The sequence below is a fragment of the Salmo salar genome, chromosome 22 (assembly GCF_965601325.2).
Source record: "Salmo salar chromosome 22, fSalSal1, whole genome shotgun sequence".
NCBI lineage: Eukaryota > Metazoa > Chordata > Actinopteri > Salmoniformes > Salmonidae > Salmo > Salmo salar.
The window spans coordinates 21,032,426-21,055,911 of record NC_138312.1 but is presented as its reverse complement, the minus strand read 5'-3'; the positions used below and the strand labels follow the sequence as shown (position 1 = coordinate 21,055,911).

Genomic DNA, 23,486 nt, shown 5'->3' with positions numbered 1-23,486 from the left:
TGACGAGAGCGACAATGAAAACGATAAAATATCGGATGAACCAATTCTGAGGCTATTCAACTCCGACACCAAAGGAGATGACTTCAGTGGTTTCAGTGCACAGGAGAAGGAAGACGGTGACCAATGACTTTCTTGGTAGGCTACTGTTTACTGCAAATTTTAAATTTTTTGTTACAAGCCGTGTTTCGTTAAAGCCTATTTATTTTTGTTACAAGCCGTGCTTCGTTAAAGCCTATTTATTTTTGTTACAAGCCGTGCTTCGTTAAAGCCTATTTATTTTTGTTACAAGCCGTGTTTCGTTAAAGCCTATTTATTTTTGTTACAAGCCGTGTTTCGTTAAAGCCTGTGTAAAGTTAATTTGTTTCAATGTACCGGTAGGCACCTGCGGCTTATAGACATGTGCGGCTTATTTATGTTCAAAATAATATATATTTTTTTTAATTCAGTGGGTGCGGCTTATATTCAGGTGCGCTTAATAGTCCGGAAATTACGGTAGTTGATTTCAACGAATTACGACCCGCCATAGGATATCAACAGTGACAACGGTTGGCTGCTTTTAAGTGATCATTTGACTTTCAAATCCATGTATTTATATAGAGAGACCACCCAGATTTATCCGTTCCATTTGAGAAATGATAGCTACGTTCTAAGACCTGCGATCTTGTGTCATCGTGTTGACTATAAACTTCTATACTTTTATCACCAATCTGAGGTAAAAAGGGAGGTGTATTCCCCCCAATTAGGTCAAACCGTCAGCTTGTGTAATGTAGTAACAAATACTGTCCACATCCTGTAAATGTATATATGTGGACAGTGTGTGTGTGTGTTGTGTGTGTATAATAAATAAACATACATATATAATAAAATAAACATACATACATACATACATACATACACAGTTGAAGTCGGAAGTTTACAAACACCTTAACCAAATACATTTAAACTCAGTTTCACAATTCCTGACGTTTAATCCAAGTAAAAAATTCCTGTCTTAGGTCAGTTAGGATCACCACTTTATTTTAAGAATGTGAAATGTCAGAATAATAGTAGAGAGAATTATTTATTTCAGCTTTTATTTATTTCATCACATTCCCAGTGGGTCAGAAGTTTACATGCACTCAATTAGTATTCGGTAGCATTGCTTTTAAATTGTTTAACTTGGGTCAAACGTGCCAGGTAGCCCACCACAAGCTTCCCACAATAAGTTGAGTGAATTATGGCCCATCCCTCCTGAAAGAGCAGGTGTAACTGAGTCAGGTTTGTAGGCCTCCTTGCTCGCACACACTTTTTCAGTTCTGCCCACAAATTTTCAATAGGTTTGAGGTCAGGGCTTTGTGATGGCCACTCCAATACCTTGACTTTGTTGAACTTAAGCCATTTTGCCACAACTTTGGAAGTATGCTTGGGGTCATTGTCCATTTGGAAGACCGATTTGCGACCAGGCTTTAACTTCCTGACTGATGTCTTGAGATGTTGCTTCAATATATCTACATAATTTTCCATCCTCATGATGCCATCTATTTTGTGAAGTGCACCAGTCCGTCCTGCAGCAAAGCAACCCCACAACATGATGCTGCCACCGCTGTGCTTCAAGGTTGGGATGGTGTTCTTCGGCTTGCAAGCCTCCCCCCTTTTCCTCCAAACATAATGATGGTCATTATGGGCAAACAGTTCTATTTTTGTTTTATCAGACCAGAGGACATTTCTCCAAAAAGTACAATCTTTGTCCCCATGTGCAGTTGCAAACCGTAGTCTGGCATTTTTAATGGCGGTTTTGGAGCAGTGGCTTCTTCCTTGCTGAGCGGCCTTTCAGGTTATGTCGATATAGGACTCGTTTTACTATGGATATAGATACTTTTGTACCCGTTTCCTCCAGCATCTTCACAAGGTCCTTTGCTGTTGTTCTGGGATTGATTTGCACTTTTCGCAGCAAAGTACATTCATCTTCAGGAGACAGAACGCGTCTCCTTCCTGAGCGGTATGACGGCTGCGTGGTCCCATGGTGTTTATACTTGCGTGCTATTGTTTGTACAGATGAACGTGGTACCTTCAGGTGTTTGGAAATTACTCCCAAGGATAAACCAGACTTGTGGAGGTCTACAATTTCTTTTGATTTTCCCATGATGTCAAGCAAAGAGGCACTGAGTTTGAAGGTAGGCGCTGAAATACATCCACAGGTACACCTCCAATTGACTCAAATTTTGTCAATTAGCCTATCAGCAGCTTCTAAAGCCATGACATAATTTTCGGGAATTTTCCAAGCTGTTTAAAGGAACAGTCAACTTAGTGTATGTACACTTCTGACCCACTGGAATTGTAATACAGTGAATATTAAGTGAAATAATCTGTTTGTAAACAATTGTTGGAAAAATGACTTGTGTCATGCAAAAAGTATATGTCCTAACCGACTTGAAAAACAAGTTTCAATGACTCCAACCTACAGTGAGGGAAAAAAGTATTTGATCCCCTGCTGATTTTGTACGTTTGCCCACTGACAAAGAAATGAGTGACCGCACGTACATATCCCAACCAGAAACCATGGATTACAGGCAACATCCGCATCGAGCTAAAAGCTAGAGCTGCCACTTTCAAGGAGTGGGAGACTAATCCGGATGCTTCTAAGAAATCCTGCTCTTCCCTCAGACGAACCATCAAAACAGGCAAAGCGTCACTAAAGGATTAAGATTGACTCCTACTACACTGGCTCTGACACTCATCAGATGTGGCAGGGCTTGAAAAATATTACGGACAACAAAGGGAAACCCAGCCGCAAGCTGCCCAGTGATGCAAGCCTACCAGACGAGCTAAATGCCTTTTATTCTCACGTCGAGGCAAGCAACATTGAAGCATGCATGAGAGCACCAGCTGTTCCAGACAACTGTGTGATCACGCTCTCTGTAATTGATGTGAACAAGACCTTTAAACAGGTCAACATTCAAAGGCAGTGGGGCCAGACGGATTACCAGGAGGTGTACTCAGGGCATGCGCAGACCAACTAGCAAGTGTCTTCACTGAAATTTGCAACCTCTCCCTGACTGAGTCTATAATACCTTCATGTTTCAAGCAGACCACTATAGTCCCTGTGCCTAAATGACTACTGCCCTGTAGCACTCAGGTCTGTAGACATGAAGTGCTTTGAAAGGCTGGTCATGACTCACATCAACATCATCATCCCGGAAACCCTAGACCCACTCCAATTTGCATACCGCCCCAACAGATGAAACAATCTCAATCGCACTCCACACTGCCCTCTCTCCCCTGGACAAAAGGAACACCTATGTGAGAATGCTGTTCATTGACTACAGCTCAGCGTTCAACACCATAGTGCACACAAATCTCATGACTAAGCTAATGACCCTGGGACTAAACACCTCCCTCTGCAATTGGATCCTGGACTTCCTGACAGGCCAGGTTGTAAGGGTAGTCAACAACACATTTACCACACTGATGATTCTCAACACCGGGGCCCCTCTAGGGTGTGTGCTTAATCCGCTCCTGTACTGTACTCCCTGTTCATCCACAACTGTGTGGCCAAGCACAACTCCAACACCATCATTAAGTTTGCTGATGACACAACGGTGGTAGGCCTGATCACCAACAACGATGAGACAGCCTGTAGGGAGGTCAGAGACCTGGCAGTGTGGTGCCAGGCCAACAACCTCTCCCTCAACGTGAGCAAGACAAAGGATATGATTGTGGACGACAGGAAAAGGAGGTCCGAACACGGCCCCATTCACATCGACCTGGCTGTAGTGGAGCACGTCGAGAGTTTCAAGTTCCTTGGTGTCCACATCAACAACAAACTATCATGGTCCAAACACAAGAAATTTGTGAAGAGGACACGACAACACCTTTTTCCCCCCAGGAGACCGAAAAGATTTGGCACAGGTCCCCAGATCCTCCAAAAGTTCCACAGTTGCACCAATGAGAGCATCTTGACCGGTTGCATCACCGCCTGGTAAGGCAACTGCTCGGCATCCGACCATAAGGCGCTACAGAGGGTATTGCATACAGCCCAATACATCCCTGGGGCCAAGTTTCCTGCCATCCAGGACCTATATACTAGGCGGTGTCAGAGGATGGCCCAAAAAATTGTCAAAGACTCCAGTCATCCAAGTCATAGACTGTTCTCTCTGCTACCGCATGGCAAGTGGTACCGGGGCGCCAAGTCTAGGTCCAAAAGGCTCCTTAACAGCTTCTACCCCCAAGCCATAAAACTGCTGTACAATAAAAAAAAAAAAAAAAATGGCAACACGGACTATTTGCATTGATCACCATCACCACCCCTTTGCACTGCTGCTACTTGCTGTTTATTATCTATGCATAGTCACTTTAATAACACTACCTACATGTACAAATGACCTCAATTAACTTGAGTAACCTGTACCCCCCCCCCCCCCCACACTGACTCGGTACCGGAACCCCCTGTATATAGCCTCATTAGTTATTTTATTGTGTTACTTTTGATTTTATTTTTTACTTTATTTTGTAAATATTTTCTTAACTATTTCTTGAACTGCATTGTTAGTTAAGGGCTTGTAGTAAGCGTTACACGGTCTACACCTGTTGCATCTGGTGCATGTGACAAATAAAATGTTATTTGATGTTGGGTTTATATTTTTGTTCAGTATACATTAATTAGATATCTTAATTTAAGATGGTAGTAAATAAAAAAAGATTCCTCACTAGTTTAACCATTTAGAGATTTTAAAAAAGGCTCCTAAGCACAATTGAACCAGGCGCTCTAGACTACAGCGTCCATAGGTCTGTGCAGCAGGCTGAACATTTGACACCCCTACTCTTAGAACACTTTCCCTCTTAGCAGGAAACAAAACGATTAAGAGATCTCACTTCCCCCTCGCCCACCCTCCTTCCCCCTCTGTCCCCTCCCCACCTCTTCAGACAAGGCCTCAGCTCTGAGCTTTCCTCATACATGACTAAACATTACAGAGCCACTCCTGAGGGCTATTGCCGTCTCATATCCCTGTGGGGAGGTGTTCTGCACTACTACATACAGTGGTGTAGACCAAGCCCTTACACATCCACAGTACTTGACAATATGTGATCTCAACTAGCCTTAGTCCTCACACTTCCAATAGAAGCCCCTCCAGGAGAACTGAGGCCTCCACCCTGAGAGAAGGGTAACAAACACCCATCTGACCCCTACCCTGACCTCTGACTCAGAGGAAGGCCACAGCTGCCAGAAGCCAGTCATTCTATGACCAAGGCTGACCAGTTCGCAACTGGCTTTAGACCTGTTTACAAGTGTTCATTTTTAGTCGAAAGTAGTATCTATATTATGGTCACCTGAACCATGAATCCTCAAACATTGTAAAGGGGTGTGGGTGATTTTGCCAGTAGGTGTAGGGCATAGCCAGCAGTCAAGTCTTACCCAGCACGGTGAGAGAGGCGTTGGCAGACACGGTGCCCGCTGTGTTCTTGGCGGTGCAGCTGTACACGCCCATGTCCTCCAGCTTGACGTCCGTGATGAAGAACACGTCATCGTCAGGCATCACATGCATCCGCCGCTCGCGTGCCGCCGGGAAGTCCGTGCCTCCGTCCTTTTGCCATGCGATCTCGGGGGTGGGGTGCCCCTCGGCCGCACACTCCAGCTTGGCAGTGTTGCCCGTACGGATGGTGTTGTCTCCAGGGGTCTTCACAAACGTAGGCATGACTGTGTGGGAATGGAGATGAGACACTGGGTTGGCCACAACAGAGAGAAATCTGAGATTAACACAACAGCTACATAACAGTCCCTCCCATTTTGCAATGGAGTGTAGAGAAAGTATGGCAGTTTAAAAAAAATTCCTGCAATTCTACACATTTTGTAATTACTTATGCCATGTTCATATGATATCTGTGAGATTGACTAACAAAATTAATGAGCACTGAATGTGTGCCCAGTTGGTAATGATTAGGTCTACTACAAGGTTTAGATAGTTGGCTAGAGTACCTTACTTAGCAATCCCAACAAATATTAGCTGACATGCGCTAATTGAGTGACTAACAAGTGGAAAACTGCACTACTACATTTTGAAATCGCACCTTGTGTATTCTACTTCTCAACAGTAAATTGAGACTTTTTTGGGGGGGGTTCTGGGGTGTAGTCTGTGGTCTGCATATAGAAAGAGGCGGCTCTGCTATCATTGCATAGAAGTTAAATTGGGTTGGGGAGATGGCTAGGGAGAGGGTTTCATTTGGGTGGGCAGGTCAGCCAGGAAACCAAACTCCAGACTGCCAGCAAACAATCAGTCAGCATCGGTTAGCCTAACTGACAGAGCGTGTAATATATGGGCACTGGCAGCACCACAACAAGCCTAAATCAATTTGTTTTAAATTCCACCCTGAGAAACTCACACAGAGAGATGCAGAAGGACAGAGAGAGTGAGACTTTGTTCAAGCTAAGAATTACCACTAATCTCATTCTGCCCTGTTATGGAGTTTAATTGTGCAAAATATCTACAAAATCAGCACATTACAGAACCACATGCACACAAACTAACTAACCAGGGCTGTCCCAGTCAACAAGAAAAAATAAAACTTGGTCGCCCGAGTCGTTCTGTTCTTTCGACAAAACGATTGGTCAAAATGTTTAAACTTATTTTTCCATACACAGTCCATTCAGAAAGTATTCAGACCCCTTGACTTGTTCCACATTTTGTTACGTTACAGACTTATTCTAAAACGGATTAAATGTTGTTTCTCATCAATCTACACACAATACCCCATAATGACGAGGCGAAAACAGGTTTAGAATTTTTTGCTAATTTATTACAAATAAAAACAGAAATACATTATTTACTTTAGTATTCAGATCATTTGCAATGAGACTGAAATTGAGCTCAGGTGCATCCTGTTTCCATTGATCATCCTTGACATGTTTCTACAACTTGATTAGAATCCACCTGTGGAAAATTCAATTGATTGGACATGATTTGGAAAGGCACACACCTGTCTATAAGGTCCCACAGTTGACAATGCATGTCAGCGCAAAATCAGAGCAAAATCCAAGCCAATTTTCAAATTTTCCGTAGAGCTCCAAGACTCTTCCTAGAGCTGGCCGCCCGGCCAAACTGAGTAATCGGGACCTTGGTCAGGGAGGTGACCAAGAACCCGATGGTCACTCTGACAGAGCTCCAGAATTCCTCTGTGGAGATGGGAGAACCTTGCAAAAGGACAACCATTTCTGCAGAACTCCACCAATCAGGCCTTTATGGTAGTGGCCAGACGGAAGCCACTCCTCAGTAAAAGGCAAATGACAGCCTGCTTGGAGTTGCCAAAAGGCACCTAAATACTCTGACCATGAGAAACAAGATTCTCTGGTCTGATGAAACCAAGATTGAAATCTTTGGCCTGAATACCAAGCGACACGTCTGGAGGAAACCTGGCACCATTCCTACGATGAAGCATGGTTGTGGCAGCATCATGCTGTGGGGATGTTTTTCAGCGGCAGAGACTGGGAGACTAGTCAGGATCGAGGGAAAGATGAAAGGAGCAAAGTACAGAAAGATCCTTGATGAAAACCTGCTCCAGAGCGCTCATATCTCAGACTTGGGCGAAGGTTCAACAGGACAACGACCCTAAGCACGCGGCCAAAACAACGCAGGAGTGGCTTTGGGACAAGTCTCTGGATGTCCTTGAGTGGCCCAGCCAGAGCTCGGACCTGACGTTGATCAAACATCTCTGGAGAGACCTGAAAATAGCTGTGCAGTGACACTCCCCATCCAACCTGACAGAGCTTGAGAGGATCTGCAGAGAAGAATGGGAGAAACTCCACAAGTAAAGGTGTGCCAAGTTTTTATTGGGTATGACGCTACAACGAGGCTGTAATCGCTGCCAAAGGTGCTTCAAGAAAGTACTGAATAAAGGGTCTGAATACTAAATGTGATCGTTTTTTATTTTTAATACATTTGCAAAAAATTATAAAACCCTGTTTTTGCTTTTTCATTATGGGGTATTGTGTGTGGATTGATGAAGAAAAAATATTATTATTTTAAGAAATGTTAGATTAAGGCTGTAACGTACCAAAATGTGGAAAAAGTCAAGTGGTCTGAATACCTTCTGAATACACTGTATATATGAATGATGTATAACGCCAGGCACATTTAACAGTTAGGCGATTGATTATAGACCTAATTAAATTGGGGTTTCCTCTCTCCTCAATTTTCTTAGACAATTAGGTTAAGACAAGGGTTTCCTCTTCTCTGCTGCCTCCGCCACATTGTTCTCAGTCCCAATATGATGGTTAACTTTGCTATTATGCACATAGTGACATAGGGAAAGGCGCCAATTCTATGGCGGACTGATGAATATGTTACAGAACCGCGGACAGCGGCCGTATCCAACGTGGGAGAAAGTGCATTTGTTATAGAGTGATAGATTTATTAGTGTTGCACCATTATTTTTACATAATATAACCATATACAACTTCAACATCACGTCTTAGAGCAGGGGTGGGCTATTCCAGTCCTTGAGGGCCTGATTGCTGTCACAGTTTTGCCCCAGCTAACACACCTGACTCCAATAATCACCTAATCATGATCTTCAGTTTAGAATGCAAGTTGATTAATCAGCTGTGTTTGCTAGGGACGGAGAAAATTGTGACACCAATCAGGCCCTTGAGGACTGGAGTTGCCCACCCCTGGGTTAGAGTGGTGGACTGTGCCATCCCCGTAGCCTCCGCAATGGATTAGTCCACAGAGACAGGCGCAAATCAGACAGGTGTCTTGTGCACCATGCGGCTGCTCGTCTAAAGAAATCTTAGTCGACCAATAGCCTACCGACCAAACAAATCGACCAGTCAACTAAAAATGGGGTCAGCCTTAAAACAAACACCCACACATTCACAAATGCAATCTTTGATTTTACACTGCTGCTACTGGCTGTTTATTATCTATGCATAGTAACTTTATCCCTACCTACTGTACATGTACAAATGAACTCAACCTGTACCCCCTGCATATAGCCTCCACATTGACTCAGTACCGGTACCCCCTGCATATAGCCTCCACATTGACTCAGTACCGGTACCCCCTGCATATAGCCTCCACATTGACTCAGTACCGGTACCCCCCTGCATATAGCCTCATTATTGTTGTTGTATTGTGTTACATTTTTTATATTTTTTTACTTTATTTAGTAAATATTTTCTTAAAACTGCATTGTTGGTTTAGGGCTCGTAAGTAAGCATTTCACGGTAAGGTTGTATCCGGCGCATGTGACAAATAAAACTAGATTGGTTTATAAACCAGTCATACTGGGAGACCGTTAACCCTTCAGGGCCTGGTAGCATACCGTTGACAGTAAGGCGGGCCTTGGTGGAGTAGGAGGAGCCAAAGTGGTTGGTGATGATGCATTGGTATCGACCCTCGTGGGCGAAGGTCACATGACGCAGGTGCAAAATGGTGGTGTACTCCATCACCCCCCCGGCCTCGTGCACCGCCCCGTGGTTAGCGCGCAGGTGGGCGAAGTTCTCCACCTCAGCATGGCGGAGCAGCTCCTGGTCTTTGCGCCAGGCAAAGGTCATAGGTGAGCTGCTGCTGCTGGCTGCCGTACACGTGAGGCGCACGTCACTACCCAGAACCGTCACCGTGGTCTCTGGCTGCACCGTGATCTGGGGCTTAGGCAGGTCATCTACAGGAGGGAGAGAGAGAGAGGGTGACGGAGGGAGTGGAGAGACAGAGGGAGGACAAGAAAATGAGATAAAACATTATTCTTTGTAACCAAATGTTTTATCTCAGTGACAGAAGATATATATACAAAAGTCTAGTTTAAACACAAACACACAAATATAAAGACAAACAAGGATTAGCACATCGCAGCTCAAACAAAGACACACACTACATCAAGACATTTGAGGAAAATCACACAAACATAAACAAATACACACATATACTGTAAACACCCTGGAATCTAAAACACAATCTGGTCTTAGCTGCTGCCTGCACTGTGTCAGACAGAAAGCAACTGTACTCCCCCCACATTTTTTTTTACATTTTAGTCATTTAGCAGACGCTCTTATCCAGAGCGACTTACAGTTGTGAATGCAACTTTCATTTCATGCATTTTTATTATTATTATTATTATTATATATTTTTTTTGTACTGGCCCCCCATGGGAATCGAACCCACAACCCTGGCGTTGCACACACCATGCTGGCATTGCAAGCACCATGCTCTACCAACTGAGCCACAGGGAAACCCCACCACACACACACTACTCACCACAGACAAATCTCTCTGGTGGAGCCTGGAAGACGCTAGTACCCTTCAGGATTTCGGGGTGGGCACAGGTAGCCTCTACGCCAGTCTGTAGCCCCCGGGTCATCAGCCACTCAGGGAACCAGTTGAGTTGACAGTCACACAGGAAACTGTCACTCTGGATGAGCCTGGGAGAAGAGGGACACTGTTAGGGCTAACGACTTCTATTCACTCTCTTTTACAGACTAGCTTTGATCTGAACATAATTCACTTATTCCATGACTGCAACTGTAAGGTGCATGTGTATTCCTCATCGCGGACTCACAGGTTCCTGAGGCTCCTCATCTTGCTGAAGGCCTCTGGCTGGATGGAGCGGATGGCGTTCTCTCCCAGGTTCCTGTTGTGACATTAAACAGAGGGCTGCCCGTCAGCACTGATGGAAAGGGGACATGGGTACACACACACACACACACACACACACACACACACACACACACACACACACACACACACACACACACACACACACACACACACACACACACACACACACACACAGCTGTGTCACGGCCAGCCAGGGATCGATGTGCCTTTATTTATACGGGCTTTTTTTTAAACAAGGTGGAAAGATTCAGGCATCACACACCAAGGATACTCAGCTTTTCAATCACTTTTTTCCTAATGGCCAGAGCCTGTTTAAAGTAATGGCCAGAGCCTGTGAAGGGACTTATATAAATTCCATTTATTCTATGAAACTGACCATATGCTCAATAACTTTGTTCCCCTGCACCAGGAAAAAAGGCCAAAGTTGAAGCTGCCTCTGTAACGAGAGGGAAGCAGCTGGCCCCACAAACTGCCCGTCTTCTCCTTTTCCAAAGATGCTATTAAATTGCTAGCAGCACTCTCAGGCAGCTACTTTTGGCAGCCGATCTCGGGGTCGCGCAGTGCATTGTGGGATACTCACAGGTGCTCCAGGGCCTCCAGTCCTGAGAAGGCTTTCTTGGCCACCGACTTGATCTTGTTTCCAAACAGAGTTCTGCAATTTCCAAACATGAAGGGCGCCGATAAACGGGAGAGAACACGGGGGAGAGAGAGGGAGGGGGGGGGCGGAGAAAAAACAGACACAGAAAGAGAAAAAGAGAGGAGGAATGGGGTAAGGGGAGGGAAGGAGAAGAGGGAGAGAAAGGCACAATTAGTGGGGCTTTTCTGATAAGAGCAGAGGATTGAGGTATTGGAAATCCGAACTGTGTGGAGATTAGGAGGGTGAGGGACTCGGCCCTGCTCTGCTTTTCAAAGACCACTTTTATCTTTATTTGAATTTAATAGCGATGACAGGGGGGGGCACATGAAAAGCAGGTTGTCTCACTGAGGGACAACACAGCTTGTAGAATAATAAAAGTAGCCTTGTCATGGCCCGGTTCAAGCAAGGAACACGCAGCATGCCCCCTTCTGGGGGTCTAATCTGGCCCCGCTCTTCAAAAGACACCACTCTACCCTCCCTCTCCTCCGCTTCCGTCCCTCCAGCCTTCCTCTCCTCTCTCCACCTTCCTTCCCAGGAGAAGCGGATGGACACAGGAGGCTGGTTCAGAGTTAAGACCCCTGCATCAGAACACGTCTCCTCTACACTCCACTCTCCCCCTCTATATGGACCCACCGAAAATCTACACTGTGCAATGTAAATACAAATTGTGTTTCAAAAACCATTGGGAGTGCATCTGTTTGGTTACCATTGGGGTAGATGAGCTACGACTCAGATGCATCTTCTTAAATTCTATCAGAAAATGTCCAAACTGAACAATCTCGGTTTCCTTTTGGTAAGAGGTATTCATCAGGTGTTCTTTAGGACAGCCAGGGACCCAGGGTCCTGGGGGCCTCCAGGCAGATGACTGGTCATGGACAGGACCTGTCAACTCCCGACAGAGATGTCACACCTCTGCTCAGCCCTCGACTGACCGTCACGTCAGCCAGAGCCCTGTGGTTCTAGACCCTACACAGGGAGATGGGCTGAACAACAGGACTCAGTACAGAGGAGAACAACGCCTCACTGGAAGTCACTGCATTTCCATCAAACTTATTTATCTTCTCTTATTTCCAACATCATTTTGCACATCTACCATTTACATGGCCTTTCCTTCCAATCATATACTCTTCAAGTAATCACATTTTGGAAAGAACAAATACAATAATGATATCACCCCAACTCTAACATATCTACATTCAATACATGAATATATTTTACCTCCTAAAACAAAAATGGGAAAATAGCGGTTGTTGTTAACCTAGAACAAGCTAAGAGCACAAGTTCTCCCATGTGGGGATACTCACAATCCGATTTGGGAGGGACATATAGCGTGTGGAGGACACGGATGTCCCCCCCCCCCCCACCCTCTCTGTGTTTTTTTCCCAGGGTTGGTGAGTGTTGTTTTCCGGTGGGATGGAGGGACTGTGCCAGCGCTGGGCTGCGGAGGGCCGCTCCACTACACCACTGGACAAAAGGGGCGGGGAGACGGGCCAATGTGGTGTTTGATGTTGATGACCGAGCCCGCCCCCCAATTTCACCCTCTCTCAGTCCCTAACAACAGGCAGGCAGGGCCGCGGAGCAGAGAGAGAGGAGCAGGGCTAGAGACGGAAAGGCCTGCTGAGGCTCATCCCCAGCAGGCCAATAGAAATGCCCTTTCAATAGGCTAGCACTCACACAGGGAACGGCCTTGGTTGGACACCAGCTTTTATATAGGATAGTTTAGGCCCCAGTATGTTAGGACTCTGTTTACTGTGGTATGGTTGAGTTTCTTCATCCTTTAACTAACATTTGACATTGAGTCTAGATGCTGTGATTAAAAGGTTATACGAGAGATCCCAACAAATTGACATAGTTTAACCAACAAGTCAAGGCAGTTCAGCTCCCACCAACAGACAACCTCTGAACTTGGACACAATAGCAGTTTATAGTTTGTTAACCGAGATGAAAACCAGATTCAGGCTCGTTTCAAGTTTCAAGCCAATTGTCGATAAAATGTCAATCTGCAAGCTTAATGAAAAAGCCTAATAAAACTCAGAGCAGCTCTTAAAGTCATCTCTCAGTGCTATACTTCCAAATGACGTGTGGGGCCCGGAGGGTAGCGATAGACTGGAGCTGGTCCTGTCTGAAGCCAGGTCTGGGAGAACTCAATATAGACTATAGGCAGTGGACAGGCCTCAGAAGGGAACTATGGAATTGCAGTAGAAACCCCTTCACTCTGGACTGAAGGAGCTGTCCACAGAGCTGCATACAATCACCTACCAGTGGCAGGTCAGCCAGCTCAAAGGGACCGATTCTGGGGAGAGGGGGAAGTGGAGATGAGAGAAGGAGGGTACTCACAACTTGTTGAGGGTGTCCAGTCCAGAGAAGGCCCCATTGGTGTCCTCTATTGTGCCTGAGATGTCATTATGGTCCAGCTCCCTGTAGAGAGAGAGAGAAAAGAAGGTATAAGAAAGATAGAGGAGGAGGAGGAGAGCAAAACAGGCCTGCCAGAGCTGAAGCACTGTGTAGTCTTGGCAGAGATGGGGCTGGAAGTCACGGGTTACCACTCCACCCCCCAACCCCTCTGCACCTGGTCTAAAGAGCGAGCCTCTCTCCTGCTTTGCTCGGCCAGCCAAGCACATTCTTTCCTTTGTGAGGAGGGAGGTGAAGGCACAAAACCCAACGCAGGCAAAATCATGTATAATTCATGACAGCATGGAGAGATTGGCGAGCACACATTGCCTTTGGATACAGAGACAGTCAGCGCCTGAGTGTGGTGGCAGGTATGGCAGTCCCAACACAGACTCAGAGCCTAATGAGTACGAAGAAAGACCTTAGCCATGCCCACGCTGAGCCAGAATGAGACTCAATAAAACAACAGCTTTCACTTTGAGTCCACCGGGAAGTTTCCAAACACATGTTGAATGCAATTAATTAGCTTTCCTGACACGCTACCTCGAACGGCTGAAGTCATCTGGGCCTAAGGAACCGTTTGAATAATAATTTAAAACAAAAAACAACAGCCGAACAAAGACATTAGTCGCCGCTCTATCGCATGCTTTGTTCCCTGTGCCGACTTTCTTTCAAACTCTGAAAATCCAGTGAGTCTGATGGTCACCCACAGCCCCTCCCAACCTCTCCACCCTTCCCTAATCCCCTTCGGTTCCTTTTCCTCCATGGCCGGACTCGGCTGCCAATTTCCTATTCTTTCTGGCTGGCTGAGCGTGAAAGGCCGGTGCCTTCTTAATGCAGGCTGTGGCCGCGGGTCCCTGAGGACTGACCCCCCGGCTGAAAGGCTCGACGTTTCTGGGCATTCACACCCACCGTGAACCTCCAGCCCCACGCCTCTACGGCCAGCAGCGCTACCCAATTAAAGCAGCCTCAGCTCCCTTACAGCCAGGGCCCTCGCCTACCCAGCGCTTCACTGATTAGATTAGACCTGCCTCAGAGAGAAAGAGAGAGAGAAGGGAGGAGAGAAAGGGAAGGAGAGCGAGGAAGAAATGGGGTGAGCATAAAGGGAATAGGAAGTAAAAAGAAGACAGCGAAAAAGAGAAAAGAGGATGTGTGGAAAGGGTACGAACAGGCCAAACAAAGCAACTAAGTAAGAAAGGAAAGAAAGAGACCAAGAAAGAAAGAGACCAAGAAAGAAAGAGCGGCTGAGAGAGGGGAGCCAAACAGAGGGCCTCTCACACAGCTGAACCGCCTCCCCCAGCCCAATGCTCCCTCTGCGCCAGCAGAGAAAGGCCTGTATATGCCTTGGCTTGTCACCCCACTGTGAGAAAGCAAAGGCCTGACTCTTTCCTCTGACTCTCTGGGAAGATCCCGGGCCAAAAAGACGTTAGTAGAAGGCCTTCGCTTTCAGGAAGCCTCTCTTTCCGCCTGTTCAAAGTCTGTATAGAGGGTGGGGGGGAAAGAAGTCACTCTCCCATACTGCTTTTCACTGCTCCATTTAAAAAAGGCAAGAATCTCCAGGGAGGCAAATGACAGGGAACACATGTGCATCCAATATCGATGGGAACCAACGACCAAACAAAGAGGGAAGACGAAAACAGACGCACCAAAATAAAAGTTCTCACAGATTGAAACTGTGACAATAGTGACGCATGCACACCTGGTAAACTGATACACATTGATATTGCATGGACACAAACTAGATCTGTTTTGAAGCAATGGTCTAAACACCAAACCTCACTTTCTAAATGGCTCCTGAGGGGCTTAATGAAGCTATATTGAATCCACATGAATACATTTGCAGATGCCAATATTGTATTGTTCTTAAATGAGTCACATAAGATGAATCTACAGTGTGGAACCATAGTTGTGTGTGCTCTGGGAGCAGTCAGGAGGAGGACTTACAGGAGGCGCAGGGCCTTGAGGCCTCTGAAGGCCCCCTCGGTGATGTGGCTGATGGCATTGTGCCCCAGACGGAGGGTGTGGAGGTCCCCCAGCACCGCCAGGCTGCCCTCATCCAGACGAGTCAGGTTGTTGTAGGACAGATTCCTGCAGGAGGAGAGGAGAGAGAGATACATACGGTGTAAGGCTTGGGCCAGAAGGACAAGTTGGCACAGCACTACGGTAACCTACCCGACGTCATTATTCTCTACTTTATATAGCTTTATTCAATATCTTTGTGCCTCTGGATGTATTTTTCCACTGTGGCGTCAGCTCAATATCTGTTCATCCACAGCAGTTTCCTATCATGCTTGATAAGGAGTCAGGACACAAACCATTTAAAATTCATGTACATTTCCGGTTGGACAAACGGACACTTCTCAAGGCATCTTTTCCCAGAGTTATGGTCTTGTCTAAGTAGGTACACGGTGTGTCAGTGGTGATAAATATGTCTTGTTTATCAGGGAGCGTGTTCAAATGGTCTGTTGTGTGAGTGACTGGGCTTCGCCTCTCTGAGGAGGGCTAGGGTGGGCAGTCATGTGTGGTCAGTCTCTGTGATGCCCCGTCAGGCAGGCTGCAGTCTCATCCGGAATGTAATAACAGGCAGGTCATAAAGACAGCTTCTCTGCTACACCAGAGGGCTAACCGAGCCACTATCCTCCGGTATCCTTCTGATATCACAGTCATCATGGCCCCGCTAATAAAATCATATAACCCCGGACTCGCGCTGAGTGCAGTGAGTCGGCAACCCAGATACACAGAGCAATCTGTCTCTCTCACACACACACACACACAGTGACACAGACACACAGGAGCCTGACAGACAGCCTTATGGTACAGTTAGCGACGCCTGATCAGAGCTGAGCTCCACAGTAGTACAGTGGTTAAAGTATGTCAAACAACCACAGGTCGTCGTAGTAATAATATCTCCTTCATTAGACAGGGAGATCCCCCTGCAATTACCCTGTATCCATACCAACAGAGGGTTACGCGCTCTTTACCAACCTGACTGAGAGATGGGAATACAGAGAGGGCTTAAGTACTGTCAATCCTACCGCTTATTATGGGATAAACAGGCTTATCGTGTGGTATTGAACGCTAAGTGACTCGTGTAGCTCTGGTGAAGGTAAACGGAGGGGTGCGACGGGGAACAGGTTCAGGTATAGGTTGTGGTAGGGGAACAACGAGATGAGACAGGGGGTTGATGGTTGGAGGCTGTGGGTAAGACCTTGTGGTCCGGAGCTGAAGGCTAGGGGATGAGGTAGGGCTGGTTTCTATAGTTACAAGGGTTGGGAGGTGTTTGCTGCTTTGGTTTTAGGTGTTGGGAGGTTTTTAGTGCTATGGTTAACCTGGGTTTGGAGGTTTCTGATGTGGCACTCAGAATACTCACAGTTCCCGTAGCCTTTGGCAGAACCTCCAGCCATCTGGGTTGATGTGGGAGATGGAATTGTTGCTGAGGAAGAGCTGCAGCAAAGAGGACAGGCCGTACAGAGAGCCACTGTTCACTTCCCTCAGGCTGTTGTAGTCCAGGTGACTGCAGGGGAGGAGTTGGTCACATAAACAGGTTCAGACTAGGCATTAGGGGTAATGTAGTTTGGTATCAAACAAGAGAAAGGACATTACAGGTTGTCCAATCACATTTTTATGGTTTAGCTCATAAGAATAGAGCTGCTTGTGAAACAATTGTTAAGAGTGGAAACTCCTATGAGTGGAGTAGGAGAAAGTGGTCCTACAAGTTCTTGAGAGCAACTGATCTGAATTAGTCCTCAAGGCCAGGCAGGGAGTTAGGAGCAGTATGTTACTCACAGCACTTTCATCTTGGCCAGGCCCCAGAAGGCTCCGTCGGTGAGCTTGCTGATGTTGTTCCTCTGCAGCTTGAGGACCTCCAGACTGGCCAGGCCCTGGAAGGTCAGCCCCTCCACCTGCCTCACACGGTTCCTGTTCAGCTCACTGGAGGACGGGACAACACAGACAGAGAGACAGAGAGACAGAGAGAGAGACCTTCAGGTAGGTCACAAAACCCTGAAGTAACACTAGCACCATCCGGCCCCACAAAAACATAAGTGGCATTCCACGGGTGGTATCTATTCCACCTGTGGCCAGCGATGTGTACCCCTGACAGCTGAGGAGAGGGTTTACAGACTAGGGTCACGTTCTGACCTGGGCACCCCAACATGATCCCAAACCTTCATTATCAATGCTAGGGTTAACTAGAGGAGCGACTGAGTCAAAAAAAAAAACATTGAAACAGCACCGACTTGTAGGGCAGGGCATCTGCATTCACTTCTCAAACTAAAATAGGACCACTTCTGTTGAGAATGGACTGTAAACAGTTAACCTCTGAATGTACTTAGAGTAATCTCACTGGGACACGCAAAGGGAAAAATACAAATGACCCTGCGAGATAAAAAGCCCTTTGCCTTCTGTATCAAACGAGTTCTGCGATAGCTTTGTACCAGTGGATCGGTGCCCCTGGCGTGTGAGCTTTAACATCACAGCCCAGGAGCACAGCAGAACAATAAACATCCACACAGCGTCTTTGTGTGTCCTCCATGTTGCCACTAGCATTCTCAGATACAGTGTCACCGGGAACACCTGTTGGAACAATACCCACCTGATAAAACTGGGAGGGCTGTGGAGAGAAGGGAGCCATGTCTACAATGGAGGAGACTCCCGTTACATGTGTCTTTTCTCCCCAGAGTGGGAGTGTTGAGGTATGGATGGGTCAGCCCTAGCCCCATGCTGCAGGGGAGGGGAAGACAATGACAGAAAGCAGGGCTCTGAGAGAGGAGAGCGCTAGACTATCATGGGCACAGGACAGTGGACAAAAACCAGCCATGGTATCGGTCTGATGTTACCAATGCTGCTACACTGGAGGGGAGAGGTTCACACTCTCCTCAACAAATGGGACTGTGTCAAACGAGTTAGCCTCCATAGATTTTTCCAACTTTCCTATGTTCTTTTCCCTCCAATGTCTGCGTGGGGACTTTACACTCTCTCTTTAACAACTGGCCCAGGGTCAGTTTGGTTGTTTATCTCATGGTGGTTGAGGATAGGCTAGAAGGCGAATAGGGAGAGTTTACAAACATGTTTTTCAGTGAGCTGAGAGGTGTCTGTGGGGGTGGTATGGCACAGTACTCACAGCTGGGTGAGCTTGGGCAGCTGGAAGCCTTTGACAGGGACCTGGGAGATCCGGTTCCGGCTCAGTCTCAGAACCTGCAGGGTCGAGGAGAGCTGGTCCAGAGCACCGGCCTCCAGGAACTGTATCTTGTTGTTGCTCAGGTACCTGGAAGACAAAAATAGCACATCGTCAGGGATCCTCAAATGGACAAGAATTAGACCTAGCCTGATAACGTTGGTACAGCGCTTCTTATTTCCTACAGGAGAAACGTGGAGAGAAGGTTTGACATGAGAGCTAAGAGGATGATCTTACAGGTCTTTGATCTGGAGACCTGCGGGGAAACCTTGAACTCTGACTTCTGTGATGTCATTGTTGCTCAGGTCCAGTGTTTCCACGGAGATCAGGTCTCTCATCCGCCTCCCATCGATGGTGCGGATCTTATTGTGGTGTCTGGAAGAAAAACAACAAAACTGTTAGGAGAAAACTATACTGAACAAAAATATGAACACAACATGCCACAATTTCAAAGATTTACGGAGTTACAGTTCATATAAGGAAATCAGTGAATTCAAATAAATTCATTAGGCTCTAATCTATGCATTTTACATGACTGGGCAGGGGCATAGCCACTGGGGAGCCAGGCCCAGCCAATCATAGTTTTATTACAAACCAAAATACTCCTTAGACCCCCCCCCCCAGATGATCCTGTAGGTGAAAAAGCTGGATGTGGAGGTCCTGGGCTGGCGTGGTCTGCTGTTGTGAGGCTGGTTGGATGTACTGCCAAATTCTCTAAAACAACGTTGGAGGCAGCATATGGTAGTGAAATGAACATTCAATTCTTTGGCAAAAGCTCTGTTGGACATTCCTGCAGTCAGCATGCCAATTGCACATTCCCTCATAACTTCAGACATCTGTGGCATTGTGTTGTGTGACACAACTGCACATTTTGAGTGGCCTTTTATTGTCCCCAAAACAAAGTGCACCTGTGTAATGATGATGCTGTTTAATCAACTTATTGATATGCCACACCTGTCAGGTGGATGGACTATCTTGGCAAAGGAGAAATGCTCACTTACAGGGATGTAAACAAATTTGTGCACAAAATGAGATAAGCTGTTTGTACATATGGAACATTTCTGGGATCTTTTATTTCAGCTCATAACTGTACATGTTGCTTATATATATTTTGTTCAGTGTATCTTCAGGGGATAAGATGTGTTCAGCTCCTGAGGAGAGGAACACCAGGAGAAGAACAACAAAGCTTCTAGTCTTATCAACCAATTTCAGATGTTTGTTATAGAAGCAGTAGTAAAGCACACACACAAACGCTCCTCTTCTCCAAACCCACTCAGGAACAGAGCACACAGAGTATCCCTGCTTCAGGGGCAAACGTGGATTTTGAGAGTCTACAAAGAAACCCTGGTCCTCTCCAAACTCTCCCAAGGGCACCTGCGGACTGACACCAACAGCCAAGTCATGGAACATTCTGGATTGATGAGCCAATTATTCTCTTAGAGCCCTTGGATAAAGCCAAGTTGAGCAAAGTTTTAGCCACTTACAAAAAAAAAGATTTAACCTTTATTTAACTAGGCAAGTCAGTTAAGAACAAATTCTTATTGAGAGTTTGACAAGCCATAGAGGTCAACATACACTGATACTGACGCTTGGGCTCAAGTAAAGGTAACCAACAGACACCAAACCAACCAGACACCAACCCAACCCTAACCAACAGACACCAACCCTAACCAACAGACACCAACCCTAACCAACAGACACCAACCCAACCCTAACCAACAGACACCAACCCTAACCAACAGACTCCAACCCAACCCTAACCAACAGACACCAACCCTAACCAACAGACACCAACCCAACCCTAACCAACAGACACCAACCCTAACCAACAGACACCAACCCAACCAGACACCAACCCAACCCTAACCAACAGACACCAACCCTAACCAACAGACACCAACCCAACCCTAACCAACAGAGACCAACCCTAACCAACAGACACCAAACCAACCAGACACCAACCCAACCCTAACCAACAGACACCAACCCTAACCAACAGACACCAACCCAACCCTAACCAACAGACACCAACCCTAACCAACAGACACCAACCCAACCCTAACCAACAGACACCAACCCAACAGACACCAACCCAACAGACACCAACCCAACAGACACCAACCCAACAGACACCAACCCAACAGACACCAACCCAACAGACACCAACCCAACCCAACAGACAACTCAACCCTGAGCAACACAGTGTCTTACTACAACAAACTTAGATCCAAGCAAAGCTTCATCAGAGAAGGTCTTTTTTGTGACTATGATGTTTATAGCTTGTTTATTGGTGTTAAATGTAACCAACTACTTCCAAATCAAATGGAGGAAGACTTGGCTATACGAAACGACATACATTTTAAGCACTGTCTAACTCTGTCCCTCCTGACAGTCCAGTTAAACCTGCAGTAGGAGGCCTGAGAAAGAGTTTTTAAAAAGCTCATTTTTATTTTGGCATGCTCTCTGCTCTGCAGGAATGGTCGGTCACAGTCTCTCTCCACATCTGTGGTTTATTTTGGTGTTGGCTGGAAGGAATGGGAAAAATCCACCTCTGAGCTACAGCCTGCAGACAGACAGATGGACAGGGACAGAGCTGCACAGGAATCCCAGTCACTTGCCCCTGTGTACCTATGCCCAGTACTGGCACAGGGGCAAATAACAAAGACACACACATGTGCATACAGACCTCCCCTGCGCCACACACACACACACACACACACACACACACACAGTACAAAGACAAAACTCCCACACAGATGTATATAGACCTATGCACACATAAACACGTGAACAGACAGATACAAAACACAGACAAATCCACACAGACACAGACAGGAAACAGACTTATTTTAGGTTGTCCAAATGGTTGACTCTTCCTCAGCCTGCCATTGCAGGTGGAGCCAGTGAAGGCCAGTGCTACCTGAGCAGGGATGAAAGCCTGTGCTCAATGATACACATACCACAGTAAGGCGGGGCAATATGGCCAAAATGTCACATCACAATATTTTATGCACTTTTGACTGTATTTGACAGTATTTTCTCTTTTGTGAATAATAAAAGTAGTGCATGACCCTAGGGTGGCAACATACACATTAAGTGTTTTGAAATGGAGCTTTGTCCATTCTGTTTTATACTGATCAGTAAAACGTCAACCAAAAGTTGGAATATAGTGGGCACTTTGAATACCGTGTTGTTTGACATGACAACAAATGAAAAAGCCAGGGAGGGGTTATTGTGACAGGGTAGGAGCCAAAGTGTTGGTCAGTGTTTTCCAATGGACCCTAATTAGTTGTTACATTATAGATAAACTTCTCCTTAATGCAACAGCTTTGTCAAATTTCAAAAAGCTTTACGGTGAAAGCACACCATGCGATAATCTGAGCACAGCGCTCAGCCAGCAAAACAGGCCATACAGATACCCGCCATGTTGTGGAGTCAACAAAAGTCAGAAATAGTGTTATAAATATTCACTTACCTTTGATGATCGTCATCAGAATGCACTCCCAGGAATCTCAGTTCCACAATAAATGTTTGTTTTGTTCAATAAAGTTCATCTTTATGTCCAAATACCTCCTTTTTGTTTGCGTGTTTAGTTCACCATTCCAAATGCACAAGGCGCGGGCACTAAGTCCAGACAAAAAGTCAAAAAAGTTCCATTACAGTTCGTAGAAACATGTCAAACGATGTATATAATCAATCTTTATGATGTTTTTATCATAAATCTTCAATAATATTCCAACCGGACAATTCCTTTAGAAAGGAAAGGGAACGGAGCTTGCGCTCACAGCTGTGCGCGATCAACAACTAAAGGCTTTCAGCTGAGGCGGTTACTGTGACTGGTCTTATTCACTCCCCTTTCACAATAGAAGCCTCAAACAACGTTCTAAAGACTTGACATCTAGTGGAAGCCTTAGGAAGTGCAATCTGACCAAATTTACACTGTATATTGGATTGGCAACCACTTGAAAAACTACAAACCTCAGATTTCCCACTTCCTGGTTGGATTTTTCTCAGGTTTTCACCTGCCATATGAGTTCTGTTATACTCACAGACATCATTCAAACAGTTTTAGAAACTTCAGAGTGGTTTCTATCCAAATCTACTAATTATATGCATATCCTAGCTTCTGGGCCTGAGTAGCAGGCAGTTTACTCTGGGCACGCGTTTCATCCATACTTCCGAATGCTGCCCCCTATCCTAGTGAGGTTAAATGCCTTCTCTTACTTGATATAGCTTTGATGTGGCTAAAATATGCGCTCTTTCCCTATTCTTCTCTGCTTTAGACTATATCTACCGTTGTAAAAACAACATGCTAATTTAGGCCTACACTAGCACTGGTATCAGGCTGTGTTAGCTAGCTAACTTTGCTCGGACTAAGTACATTTAGCTAGCTCATAAGTTACCTAGCTGGGGATTAGCATTAACGGCTGACAATTTATTTTTGCCACAACTTGCTAAGAGAAACTAGCTGTTTGCAGACCGTAAGATACACAAACTAATAGGGTAATTTTGGGCTCCCGAGTGGCGCAGCGGTCTAAGGCACTGTATCTCAGTGCAAGAGGCATCATTACAGTCCCTGGTTCGAATCCAGGCTGTATCACATCCAGCCGAGATTGGGAGTCCCATAGGGCGGACACAATTGGCCCAGCGTCGTCCGGGTTTGGCCTTCATTGTAAATTTGAATTTGTTCTTAACGGAC

The 23,486-nt window shown here is 46.0% G+C and overlaps 1 protein-coding gene across 2 annotated transcripts in view; it reads right to left on the bottom strand.

Moving 5' to 3' along the window:
* The window catches only part of LOC106583032 (leucine-rich repeats and immunoglobulin-like domains protein 1), a 53,859-nt gene that overhangs the window by 7,709 nt on the left and 22,664 nt on the right, over positions 1-23,486 (bottom strand). For both annotated transcript variants that reach the window (XM_014166781.3, XM_014166782.3), the window contains exons 4-14: positions 19,025-19,162; positions 18,734-18,877; positions 17,398-17,541; positions 16,982-17,125; positions 15,556-15,699; positions 13,558-13,638; positions 11,164-11,235; positions 10,525-10,596; positions 10,224-10,387; positions 9,295-9,633; positions 5,393-5,674 (exon numbers count right to left, since the gene is read on the bottom strand). In XM_014166781.3, the coding sequence (XP_014022256.1) occupies positions 5,393-5,674; positions 9,295-9,633; positions 10,224-10,387; positions 10,525-10,596; positions 11,164-11,235; positions 13,558-13,638; positions 15,556-15,699; positions 16,982-17,125; positions 17,398-17,541; positions 18,734-18,877; positions 19,025-19,162 (1,724 nt within the window). The remainder of the gene's footprint in view (positions 1-5,392; positions 5,675-9,294; positions 9,634-10,223; positions 10,388-10,524; positions 10,597-11,163; positions 11,236-13,557; positions 13,639-15,555; positions 15,700-16,981; positions 17,126-17,397; positions 17,542-18,733; positions 18,878-19,024; positions 19,163-23,486) is intronic.